This window comes from Salmo salar, chromosome 02 (assembly GCF_965601325.2).
Source record: "Salmo salar chromosome 02, fSalSal1, whole genome shotgun sequence".
Taxonomy (NCBI): Eukaryota; Metazoa; Chordata; class Actinopteri; order Salmoniformes; family Salmonidae; genus Salmo; species Salmo salar.
The window spans coordinates 49,475,704-49,488,613 of record NC_138292.1 but is presented as its reverse complement, the minus strand read 5'-3'; the positions used below and the strand labels follow the sequence as shown (position 1 = coordinate 49,488,613).

The 12,910-nt window shown below is 43.5% G+C and overlaps 1 protein-coding gene across 4 annotated transcripts in view; it reads left to right on the top strand.

The window, feature by feature from the left end:
* LOC106584953 (spectrin beta chain, non-erythrocytic 1) overlaps window positions 1–10,738 on the top strand; it is a 136,372-nt gene extending 125,634 nt beyond the window's left edge. For all 4 annotated transcript variants that reach the window (XM_014170641.3, XM_014170652.3, XM_014170647.3 and 1 more), the window contains 5 exons: window positions 4,717–4,771; window positions 8,061–8,275; window positions 8,421–8,594; window positions 8,866–8,908; window positions 9,322–10,738. In XM_014170641.3, the coding sequence (XP_014026116.2) occupies window positions 4,717–4,771; window positions 8,061–8,275; window positions 8,421–8,594; window positions 8,866–8,908; window positions 9,322–9,540 (706 nt within the window). In that variant the 3' untranslated portion in view covers window positions 9,541–10,738. The remainder of the gene's footprint in view (window positions 1–4,716; window positions 4,772–8,060; window positions 8,276–8,420; window positions 8,595–8,865; window positions 8,909–9,321) is intronic.
* Window positions 10,739–12,910: the final 2,172 nt, after the last annotated feature.

Sequence of the window (12,910 nt, the reverse complement as noted above, 5' to 3'; positions counted from 1 at the left end):
GTTGCAATCTACTGCAGAGATAGCCTGCAGAGTTCTGTCCTAGTATACAGGTCTGTACCCAAACAATTTGAACTTCTACTTTTAAAAATCCATCTCTCTAAAAACAAGTCTCTCACTGTTGCCGCCTGCTATAGACCACCCTCTGCCCCCAACTGTGCTCTGGACACCATATGTGAACTGATTGCCCCCCATCTATCTTCAGAGCTCGTGCTGCTAGGTGACTTAAACTGGGACATGCTTAACCTGTTATGGATAGGGGGCAGTATTTTCACGGCCGGATAAAAAACGTACCCGATTTAATCTGTTTATTACTCCTGCCCAGAAACTAGAATATGCATATAATTGTTTGATTTGGATAGAAAACACCCTAAAGTTTCTAAAACTGTTTGAATGGTGTCTGTGAGTATAACAGAACTCATATGGCAGGCCAAAACCTGAGAAGATTCCAAACAGGAAGTGCCCTCTCTGACCATTTCTTGGCCTTCTTTAGCCTCTTTATTGAAAACAGAGGATCTCTGCTGTAACGTGACACTTTCTAAGGCTCCCATAGGCTCTCAGAAGGCACCAGAACATTGAATGATGACTCTGCAGTCTCTGGCTGAAAAACAGTAGGACATTTGGATAGTGGTCGATCTGAGAACAATGAAACGGGTGTGCGCGTGCACGTGAAGAGTCCATTTTACATTTTCAGTCTTTGAACGAAAACGACGTCTCCCGGTCGGAATATTATCACTATTTTTTGCGAAAAATAGCGATAATATTCCGTTTAAAATAAACAGCATTTGACATTCTTCGAAGTACGGTAATGGAATATTTTGAAATTTTTTGTCACGATATGCGCCGGCGCGTCACCCTTCGTTACCCTTCGGATAGTGTCTTGAACGCACAAACAAAACGCCGCTATTTGGATATAACTATGGATTATTTGGAACCAAACCAACATTTGTTGTTGAAGTAGAAGTCCTGGGAGTGCATTCTGACGAAGAACAGCAAAGGTAATCCAATTTTTCTTATAGTAAATCTGAGTTTGGTGAGTACCAAACTTGGTGGGTGTCAAAATAGCTAGCCTGTGATGGCCGGGCTATCTACTCAGAATATTGCGAAATGTGCTTTCACCGAAAAGCTATTTTAAAATCGGACACCGCGATTGCATAAAGGAGTTCTGTATCTATAATTCTTAAAATAATTATTATGTTTTTTTGTGAACGTTTATCGTGAGTAATTTAGTAAATTCACCGGAAGTGGGAATGCTAGTTCTGAACGTCACATGCTAATGTAAAAAGCTGGTTTTTGATATAAATATGAACTTGATTGAACAAAACATGCATGTATTGTAAAACATAATGTCCTAGGAGTGTCATCTGATGAAGATCATCAAAGGTTAGTGCTGCATTTAGCTTTGGTTTTGGTTTTTGTGACATTATATGCTAGCTTGAAAAATGGGTGTCTGATTATTTTTGGCAGGGTACTCTCCTGACATAATCTAATGTTTTGCTTTCGTTGTAAAGCCTTTTTGAAATCGGACAGTGTGGTTAGATAAAGGAGGGTCTTGTCTTTAAAATGGTGTAAAATAGTCATATGTTTGAAAAATGGAAGTTTTAGGGTTTTCGAGGAGTTTGTATTTCGTGCCACGCCCTATCATTGGATATTGGAGCGGTGTTCCGCTAGTGGAACGTCTAGATGTAAGAAGTTAACACCCCAGCCATCCTACAATCTAAGCTTGATGCCCTCAATCTCACACAAATTATCAATGAACCTACCAGGTGCCACCCCAAAGCCGTAAACATGGGCACCCTCTTAGATATCATCCTAACCAACTTGCCCTCTAAATACACCTCTGCTGTTTTCAACCAAGATCTCAGCGATCACTGCCTCATTGCCTGCATCCGTAATGGGGCAGTGGTCAAACGACCTCCACTCATCACTATCAAACGCTCCCTGAAACATTTCTAATAGACCTGGCCCGGGTATCCTGGAAGGATATTGACCGCATCCCGTCAGTAGAGGATGCCTGGTTATTTTTTTTTTGAAATGCCTTCCTCACCATCTTAAATAAGCATGCCCCATTCAAGAAATATAGAACCAGGAACAGACATAGCCCTTGGTTCTCTCCAGACCTGACTGCCCTTAACCAACACAAAAACATCCTGTGGCGTTCTGCATTAGCATCGAATAGCCCCCGTGATATGCAACTTTTCAGGGAAGTTAGAAACCAATATACACAGGCAGTTAGAAAAGCTAAGGCTCGCTTTTTCAAGCAGAAATTTGATTCTGCAACACAAACTCAAAAAAGTTCTGGGACACTGTAAAGTTCATGGAGAATAAGAACACCTCCTCCCAGCTGCCCACTGCACTGAGGATAGGAAACTCTGTCACCTCCAATAAATCCAATATAATTGAGAATTTCAATAAGTATTTTTCTACGGCTGGCCATGCTTTCCACCTGGCTACCCCTACCGTAGTCAACAGCACTGCACCCCCCACAGCTACTCGCCCAAGCCTTCCCCATTTCTCCTTCTCCCAAATCCAGTCATCTGATGTTCTGAAAGAGCTGCAAAATCTGGACCCCTACAAATGAGCCAGGCTAGACAATCTGGACCCTTTCTTTCTAAAATGATCTGCCAAAATTGTTGCAACCCCTATTACTAGCCTGTTCAACCTCTTTCGTGTCGTCTGAGATTCCAAAAGATTGGAAAGCAGCTTCTGTCATCCCCCTCTTCAAAGGAGGGGACACTCTTGACCCAAACTGCTACAGACCTATATCTATCCTACCCTGTCTTTCTAAGGTCTTCGAAAGCCAAGTCAACAAACAGATTACCGACCATTTCGAATCCCACCGCACCTTCTTCGCTATGAAATCTGGTTTCAGAGCTGGTCATGGGTGCACCTCAGCCACGCTCAAGGTCCTAAACGATATCGTAACCGCCATCGATAATAAACAATACTGTGCTGCCGTATTCATTGACCTGGCCAAGGCTTTCGACTCTGTCAATCACCACATCCTCATCGGCAGACTCAATATCCTTGGTTTCTCAAATGATTGCCTCGCCTGGTTCACCAACTACTTCTCTGACAGAGTTCAATGTGTGAAATCGGATGGCCTGTTGTCCGGGCCTCTGGTAGTCTCTATGGGGGTGCCACAGGGTTCAATTCTTGGGCCAACTCTTTTCTCTGTATACATCAATGATGTCGCTCTTGCTGCTGGTGAGTCTCTGATTCACCTCTACGCAGAAGACACCATTCTGTATACTTCTGGCCCTTCTTTGGACACTGTGTTAACTAGCCTCCAGACGAGCTTCAATGCCATTACAACTCTCCTTCCGTGGCCTCCAACTGCTCTTAAATACAAGTAAAACTAAATGAATGCTCTTCAACCGATCGCTGCCCGCACCTGCCCACCCGTCCAGCATCACTACTCTGGACGGTTCTGACTTAGAATATGTGAAGAACTACAAATACCTAGGTGTCTGGTTAGACTGTAAGCTCTCCTTCCAGACTTACGTCAAACATCTCCAATCCGATCCTCGACTTCTGCGATGTCATTTATAAAATAGGCTCCAATACCCTACTCAATAAACTGGATGCAGTCTATCACAGTGCCATCCGTTTTGTCACCAAAGCCCCATATACTACCCACCACTGCGACCTGTACGCTCTCGTTGGCTGGCCCTCGCTTCATACTCGTCGCCAAACCCACTGGCTCCAGGTCATCTACAAGACCCTGCTAGGTAAAGTCAGCACCCACCTGTAGCACTCGCTCCAGCAGGTATATCTCTCTGGTCACCCCCAAAGCCAATTCCTCCTTTGGCCGTCTCTCGTTCCAGTTCTCTGCTGCCAATGACTGGAACGATCTACAAAAATCTCTGAAACTCGAATCACTTATCTCCCTCACTAGCTTTAAGCACCAGCTGTCAGAGCAGCTCACAGATCACTGCACCTGTACATAGCCCATCTATAATTTAGCCCAAACAATTACCTCTTCCCCTACTGTATTTATTTATTTTCCTCCTTTGCACCCCATTATTTCTATTTCTACTTTGCACTTTCTTCCACTACAAATCTACCATTCCAGTGTTTTACTTGCTATATTGTATTTACTTTGCCACCATGGCCTTTTTTGCCTTTACCTCCCTTATCTCACCTCATTTGCTCACATTGTATATAGACTTATTTTTCTACTGTATTATAAGGTTACTAGCAAGTTGAAGTAAGTTTGTTTAACTCCATGTGTAACTCTGTGTTGTTGTATGTGTCGAACTGCTTTGCTTAATCTTGGCCAGGTCGCAATTGTAAATGAGAACTTGTTTTCAACTTGCCTACCTGGTTAAATAAAGGTGAAATAAAAAATAAAAAAATCTCAAAGACCCAGACTCATTCCACTCCCAGACTCATTCCAATCGTAGAATAAAAAAGTGCTTCCTTTTATGTATTTCAGTGTTGGGGACCCCAAGGGGTGCACATTTTGGTTTTTGCCCTAGCACCACACAGTTGATTGAAATAATCAACTCATCATTAAGCTTAGATTATTTGAATCATCTATGTAGTGCTAGGGCAAAGAACCAACATGTGCACTCATAAAACAATTGTGACTCTTTCAAGTAAATCAAGTTAGCTATGAAAATCACCACAGGCAAGTTGCTAGGTAGCTCATGGACACTTACTCATCTTCGTTGACTCGATTCCTGATTATCCCTTTCTACTTTATATTCTCCACAGTGGAGTAGAGAACGGACTGCAGAATGGACTGCCCTCAGACCAGGATTCTCCACAGGTAAGTTACTGCTCCAAAGTTTACCACCAAAAATATGCCAGCTTTTAGGGCCAATAGACTGACTAGGGCCTTACTTCTCAGGGCATTATTTTGTTAAATCTCACCTAAGGTGCATTGTTTGCATCTGAGGCGTTTCCCAGAAAACATAATTGCATTAAAGCTGAAGAATGAAATATTAATATATTGAAATATTTTATGTATGAAATATAAATTAAATTATTTTGGTGTGAAGGCCCATCCATGCCCCTTCAAATTATAATAATAATTAATGTCGGTGCATGACCCCACTGGTGTCAAGGCCACCTCTTGTGTCGGTTAATCTGCATTTTGTCCTGCGCTACCCTGTTATTCCAGTACTTTTCAATCACTACTAACACCAAACTAAGACCCAAGTATATGTAGAACAATGAAGCAGCAATTCCTGCATGTCACATATTTCTAAAACTAAAAGCATTGTATTTGGGACAAATCATTCACTAAACCCTAAACCTCAAATAAATCTTGTAATTAATAATGTGGAAATTTAGAAAGTTGAGGTGACTAAACTGCTTGGAGTAACCTTGGATTGTAAACTGTCATTGTCAAAGCATATTGATACAACAGTAGCTAAGATGGGGAGAAGTCTGTCCATAATAAAGCGCAGCTGCTCTACCTTCTTAACAGCACTATCAACAAGGCAGGTCCTACTGGCCCTAGTTTTGTCGCACCTGGACTACTGTTCAGTCGTGTGGTCAGGTGCCACAAAAAGGGACTTTTTGCAATTGTCTCAAAACAGGGCAGCACGGCTGGCCCTTGGATGTACACAGAGAGCTAACATCAACAATATGCTTGTTAATCTCTCCTGGCTCAAAGCGGAGGAGAGATTGACTTCATCATTACTTGTATTTATAAGAGGTATTGACATGTTGAATGCACAGAGCTGTCTGTTTGAACTACTGGCGCACAGCTCAGACACCCATGCATACCCCACAAGACATGCCACAAGAGGTCTCTTCACAGTCCCCAAGTCCAGAACAGACTATGGGAGGTGCACAGTACTACATAGAGCCATGACTACATGGAACTCTATTCCACATCAAGTAACTGATGCAAGCAGTAAAATTTGATTAAAAAAACATATAAAAATACACCTTATGGAACAACGGGGACTGTGAAGCAACACAAACATATACAGAGACACATGCATACACATGATAACATACACACTATACACTAACGTACACATCGATTTTGTATTGTAGATATGTGGTAGTGGTGGAGTAGGGGCCTGTGGGCACACAGTGTGTTGTGAAATCTGTGAATGTATTGTAATGTTTTTAAAATTGTATAACTGCCTTAATTTTGCTGGACCCCAGGAAGAGATAATGGGGATCCATAATAAATACAAATACAAATAGACGGCATTGGTATGGTGCTACAGTGCAGACCTGGGTTCAAATACTATTTAGGGTAATTTAATTACTTTCAAAGACATTCCAAAGTAAATATTTAAATTTTTTACATATATTTTTTTAAGACAAGTAGTTGATTATTGGAATGTATTAGGAAATACACTTGGAAAGTATTTTAAAACTCAAATGCATGGAAGTGTATGTAACCCAGGCATTTTACTACGTTTCAGGAGAAGACCCAGATGCAGACAGTGTCGAAGTAACAAAAGTTTATTACTAGAACAGGGGGCAGGCAAAACGACAGGTCAAGGGCAGGCAGAGGTCAGAAAATCCAGATCAGAGCCCATAAAGTACAGAACGGCAGGCAGTCTCGAGGTCAGGGCATGCAGAGGTCAATAATCCAGGGTGGTGTGACAAGGTACAGAATGGCAGGCAGGCTCAGGGTCTGGGCAGCCAGAATGGTCAAAACCGGGGAAACTAGAAAACAGGAACTAGAAAAATACAGGAGCAAGAGGAAAAACACTGGTAGGCTTGACAAACAAAACAAACTGGCAACAGACAAACAGAGAACACAGGTATAAGTACAGTGGGGATAATGGGGAAGATGGGCAAGCACAGAGACGTGAAACAGACAGTACTCACCCCACTAGGGGCGCCACCTGGCGTCCTACCTGGGCGCATACCTGGTTTACTGGGGTACCAGCGAGTTCCTGGGTCCAGGCTGTCCCTAGTGGGGACCCAGCACCTCTCCTCCGGGCCATAACCCTCCCAGTCAACCAGGTACTGGAATCCCCTGCCCCGCTGTCAAACCTTCAGGAGGCGCCTCACCGTGTACCCCGGTTGGCCATCGATAAGAGGGGTGGGCCTAGAAACAGGAGACAAAGGGCTGTGAGAGGACAGGCTGGCCGGCAACCCAATGAGTGTGGTCAGAGACTACCCTTCCTCTGCAGGCTCATCCTGACATGACCCTCCAGCATGACAATGCCACCAGCCGTACTGCTCGTTCTGTGCGTGATTTCCTACAAGACAGGAATGTCAGTGTTCTGCAATGGCCAGCGAAGAGCCTGGATCTCAATCCCATTGAGCACGTCTGGGACCTGTTGGATCGGAGGGTGAGGGCTAGGTCCATTCCCCCCAGAAATGTCCAGGAACTTGCAGGTGCCTTGGTGGAAGAGTGGGGTAACATCTCACAGCAAGAACTGGCAAATATGGTGCAGTCCATGAGGAGGAGATGCACTTCGGTACTTAATGCACCAGATATTGACTGTTACTTTTGATGTTGACCCCCCCCCCCCTTTGTTCAGGGACACATTATTCAATTTCAGGTTTGTGGAACTTGTTCAGTTTATGTCTCAGTTGTTGAATCTTGTTATAGTTATACAAATATTTACACATGTTAAGTTTGCTGAAAATAAACGCAATTGACAGTGAGAGGACGTTTCTTTTTTGCAGAGTTTAGTACTTTAAAGTATTTTTACTTAAGTACTTTACACCACTGATCAGGTGGGCTACATCAGGTGATAATGCCTATTGCTAATAATATGGACCAATATGTTATATTGGGCTCATTTCTGGAGGGGGAAATTATAGTTTAGATGTCAGCATCATTCGAGGCTGCTCTATTGACTTACATGGCTTATTACGCTTCTCCGTTCACAGTCGATGAGTAGTCCATGCACACATGCTCCTTGGATGTAGAGAGAAGCTCCTGGCTCAGAGTGTTCCAACACTCCAACAGGTCTAGGGCTCAATCACAGCCCGAGGCAACAAGAGGCCTACTCAGTCAGGATTCTTTGTCCAAATACAATTCAGAAACCAAAATGAGCTATTAGCGTTGCGTACTCTAGTTTTAAGGCATGATTGGGGAAATGATTGGGCTCTCTCTCACACACACACAGAATGGCGTGGACAGAGTTGAGATCATGAATGGAGTGGTGGAGCAGAACTCAAAGGACCTGAGCCCCATTCCCTCACCCACAGCCAGCCGGCGGGGCAAGGGCAGCCTGTCCTCCACGTTGCTGACCCAGAACCACGATTCGCCTGTGGCTCAGCTGGAGGGCTTCCTGCATCGCAAGCATGAATGGGAGGGACACAACAAGAAGGCCTCAAGCAGGTATGGTGAACTGGATCAAAAGAGAGAATCCAAATAGCATTGTTTGGAAGAAGTAATTTAATTATACAGTTTATTTTAAGGAAGTTAACTTGTGTTATACAATACATCCCAGGCTCACAATGACTCGTTCGGCTCTCTTTTTTAGATCCTGGCATAACGTGTACTGCGTTATCAACAATCAGGAAATGGGCTTCTACAAAGACAACAAGGGTGCTGGTCAAGGCATCCCCTACCACAATGCGATTCCGATCAGTCTAATGGGGGCTGTGTGTGATGTGGCCATGGACTACAAAAAAAAGAAGCATGTCTTCAAACTCAGGTTAAAAATTATAAAAAATAGAGTTGTGTTAATGTTTCTTCTCACGGAATCACCCCAGAAGTGGATCCTCTCAGTTGCACTTCATTACGCTATCTGCTTCAGTCTAAATCGGATTTCTTAATGTTCTAGTTCATTTTGTTAGAACCAGTTCAGCTTAATGACTGCCATTTCAGAATGTTTTTTGTTGTTGCAAGTGTTGCTATCTGAATCTCTTTTGAATCTGAAATATATATGTTTATAAAGTTAGCAACATTTTTTTCATTTATTTCAGAGTTGCTGATGGAAATGAGTATCTCTTCCAAGCCAAAGAAGAAGTAAGTCGGCTTCCTTTAACATTTTGTGTAATCGTGTTAAAGATTGTTTCAGTAGGCCAAAACAAAACAGTGGGTATACTATAAAACAAATGAACAACAACTTTTGAATAGAGGCCCTGGTCCTGACTACCCAACCTAATTCTTGGGCTAGTTGCTTAACTGGCCTCCACAACCTTGCATGCACCTAATCTTCTAGGGTGAGTTTCCCCAAAATTCCCTAGCTAATGTGGCACTTTATATCTCATGATGACCCAGACTCAGTCCACTTGTAGAAAAGAAAAGTACTTATTTGGAAAATGTCATTTACTTATAAACATAGATCTTTACAATTGCCATTCTTTTTTTGAGACAGAGAAAGCACAAAATTAGCTAAAAAGTACTTAGGAAACTGACCTTTCAATGGCCCCTTACAGGAGGAGATGAGCACATGGATCCAGGCCATTCTGAATGCGGGGACACCTGACAAGGTATCGATTACGCCCAGCAACCAGAGCACTCCAGCGTCGAGCCGAGCCCAGACCCTGCCCGCCACCGTCACCCTCACCACCGAATCCAGCCCGGGCAAGCGGGAGAAAGACAAGGAAAAGGACAAGGAAAAGCGATTCAGCCTCTTTGGCAAGAAAAAACTATAAAGTTTCTCAGCAATGAAGACATTCTGTTTTTTTATTAGTGCAGTATTGTTTTTTTCTTTACTTCTTTTTCCTTTTTGTCTGCCCAGCCACAATGATATTCCTGCTCAAATACAACACATGCTGTGCCTAATGTTCCTTGAATTGGGTAAAACGATTGATGAGACTTGAAATACAAATGTAAAAGAAACATTTGAACTTTGTTAGTGGCAGGTTCCATCATGAAATAGATTTGGTAATATCATGAGGACCATTTTATTTTTTAACGTAATTACTTACTTGTAAAAATGTGTTTTGTGTGTTTTTGTGCTTTTTCCTTGTCATTGTGTTTTGTTAAAATGGGTCTGAGTATTTAAACATTTCCTCAATTGTGTGAGGGTGTCTTCAAGAGGCAGGCCTACATTCTCTTTTTGCTGTTGAAAAGGGAGACAACATTACTTCAAAATAATTCCTTTTTGTGACTGGACATGCACATATTGAATAAAAAATGTAATGACATTTTAACATAATTTACTATGATTCCTACTTGAGTTTAAATTGAAAACAAACAACCTCGAGAAAATATCAGGCTCCAAAAGGGCATAGCTCGCCAGTATTATTATATTATTATTATCAATAAGCGCATTTCCTTTTAGGTCAAGATAAGCCTAATAATACACCTGTAACTGAAACAAGATGAATATCTTAAAATTATTCCCTCATGGAGTAATGTTTTATATATATGATGGACCAGTAATTTTTTTCCTTTGTTTGTTTACTTTTGTCCCTCTTGAGTTGCATCATAATATATGTTTCCAAATAATAATAGTTGGCTACAGATTATAAAATCAGTAGGTATAACAAACACTTCAAAGCATTGATATTAAATGGAAATGTGGAAATTCAGCATTTACTGCAAAAAAAAGTTGCTTGCTTGTTGGCTCTAGCACTGCACATTATAATTTTTGCTATGTTATCCTGCTATTTGATACATAGTGTGCATTTCTTTGTCACTGTATCTATTGTATTGAGAGAAAAAAAAACATCTTACTGCACAATCAGAAATTATGTAATAGGAATGAAATGCTTTGCAATGCCTGGGTCTTTGGGCAATAATAGAACATTGACCCGGCTTTCTGATGTATGAAACTGCACCTGTAGACTTTTTTCTCTCTCTCTCTCTCAAATATGTGTGATGTCATTAAAATGCTATTAAACATTATAGTTTGTGTGTTATCTATGGTTTTGGAAAAGTGGAGCTTGTCTGCTTGAAAATGTTGAACCTTGCTGTAATCTAATGAGTACTTTAAGTCTACTCTGTCTGCTCTGTGCAATCAATGTAACTGTAAATACACATTCAAAGTTCAAATGCCCTAGTCTATAACTTCAGTACAGAGCACCTTATACACTTGTGATGTGCGGGTCATATTTTTGTTAACCCGCAACAGCCCGCAATTCCTAATAACCCATCTGCAACTGCCCTACTATATGTGATAAAGTGAAAATCTGAGGCCCACACCGCACCCTAACCCACAAACACAGAAAATGCACTGTAGAGATGCTGAAAAAATGTTTTGACGGGGTGCCGGATATTTTTTTTTACCGCCACTAGGCCTATGTTTCTTATAATTTCCAACATTTTGATAGGCTATTTGTTTGTCAACTTGTCTATAATTAGCCACATGCAGCTTATCTTCTGTCATACAGTGCCTTCAGAAAGTCTTCGTACCTGTCACGTCCTGACCAGCAGAGGGAGTAGTTGTTTAGTATTGTGGTCAGGACATGGCAGAAGTACTGGGTATGTGTTTGTCTAGTATGTCTGTTTCTATGTTTGTCTGCGTGGCTCCCGATCAGGGACAGCTGGTTATCGTTGTTCCTGATTGGGAGTCATATATTAGGAGTGTGTTTGTCACCTGGTTTTTGTGGGTTGTTTTATTTCGCACTGCTGTATGTAAGTACATAGCCTGTGAAACTGTCTAGTTGTTCATGTTTATTGGTTTCCCGTGTATGCTTTATTCTTAAGTAATTAAAATATGAGCATTCATATCCCGGCTGTGATTTGGTCTATTCAACACGGCTACACCTGTGACAGAACAAGCCACCTAAACAAGACCAAGCAGCGGAAAAAGGAGAAGAACGCTGAGTACATGGACTACGGCTAGAAATGGACCTGGGAGGAGATCTTGAAGGGAAAAGGCTCCTACACTTGGGAGGAGATCCAGGCTGGAATGGATCGCCTTCCATGGGAACAGGTGGAAAGAGAGAGGGAGGAACGGGGAAAGGCTGGTGAGGACCGGGAACGCTACCGGGGTACACGACTGGCGAGGAAGCCGGAGAGGCACCCCCAATTTTTTTGGGGGGGGGGGCACACAGGTAGTTTGGCTAGGCCAAGGAAGAGCCATAAGCCAGCTACCCATGATTATATGGAGGAGCGTATGAGGTGGAGGGCGCCATGTTTCGCACTATCTCGCCCATACGCACGCACAGTCCGGTGCGCACCATTCCAGCCCCTCGCAGATGCCGTGCTAGAGTGGGCATCCAGCCTGGTAGGAGGATGCCTGCGCAGCGCATCTGGTCGCCGGTATCCTAGGACCAGGCTACCCTACTCCTGCTCTACGCACGGTAACCATCAAGCCCCTGCACAGCCCAGTTCGCCCTGTACTAGCACCCCGCTCGTACAGGGCTGCTTGTTCCATCCAGCCAGGACGGGTTGTGCAGGAGGTGCGGTCAAGGCCACCTGTGCACCTCCATGGCCCAGTCTTTCCGGTTCCCGCCTCTCGTGCTGACTGGAAGTGAGTACCTCCAGTCTGGCGCGACCAGTACCAGCACCACGGATCAAGCTTCCCATGAGTCAGCCTAGTCCTATTCAGCCTGTTCCCGCTCCTCGCACTAGCCATGGGGTGCATGGTTTAAAACTGGCAGTTCCAGTAACAGCACCACGCATTAGGCTTATAGTGCATAATAGTAGTTTCTCTCGGCTGGTTCCTGCTTCCCGCACTAGCCCTAGGGTGCGTGTATCCAGCCTGGTACCTCCTCTACCAGCCCCACGCATCAGGCTTCCAGTGCGTCAGCCCAGCCTCGAGTGTCCGGCACCAGTGTGCAGTCCAGAGTGTCCGGCACCAGTGTGCAGTCCAGAGTGTCCGGCACCAGTGTGCAGTCCAGAGTGTCCGGCACCAGTGTGCAGTCCAGAGTGTCCGGCACCAGTGTGCAGTCCAGAGTGTCCGGCAACAGTGTCCAGTCCGGAACCGAGGGGGTCTGCCTGCGACCCGGAACCGAAGGGGTCTGTATGGGATCCGGAACTGAATAAGTGTTTGATTAACTGAACTAAATGAGTCTGCCTACAGCATTAAATGGAATGAGTCTGCCTACGACCTGGAACGGAATGAGTCTGCCT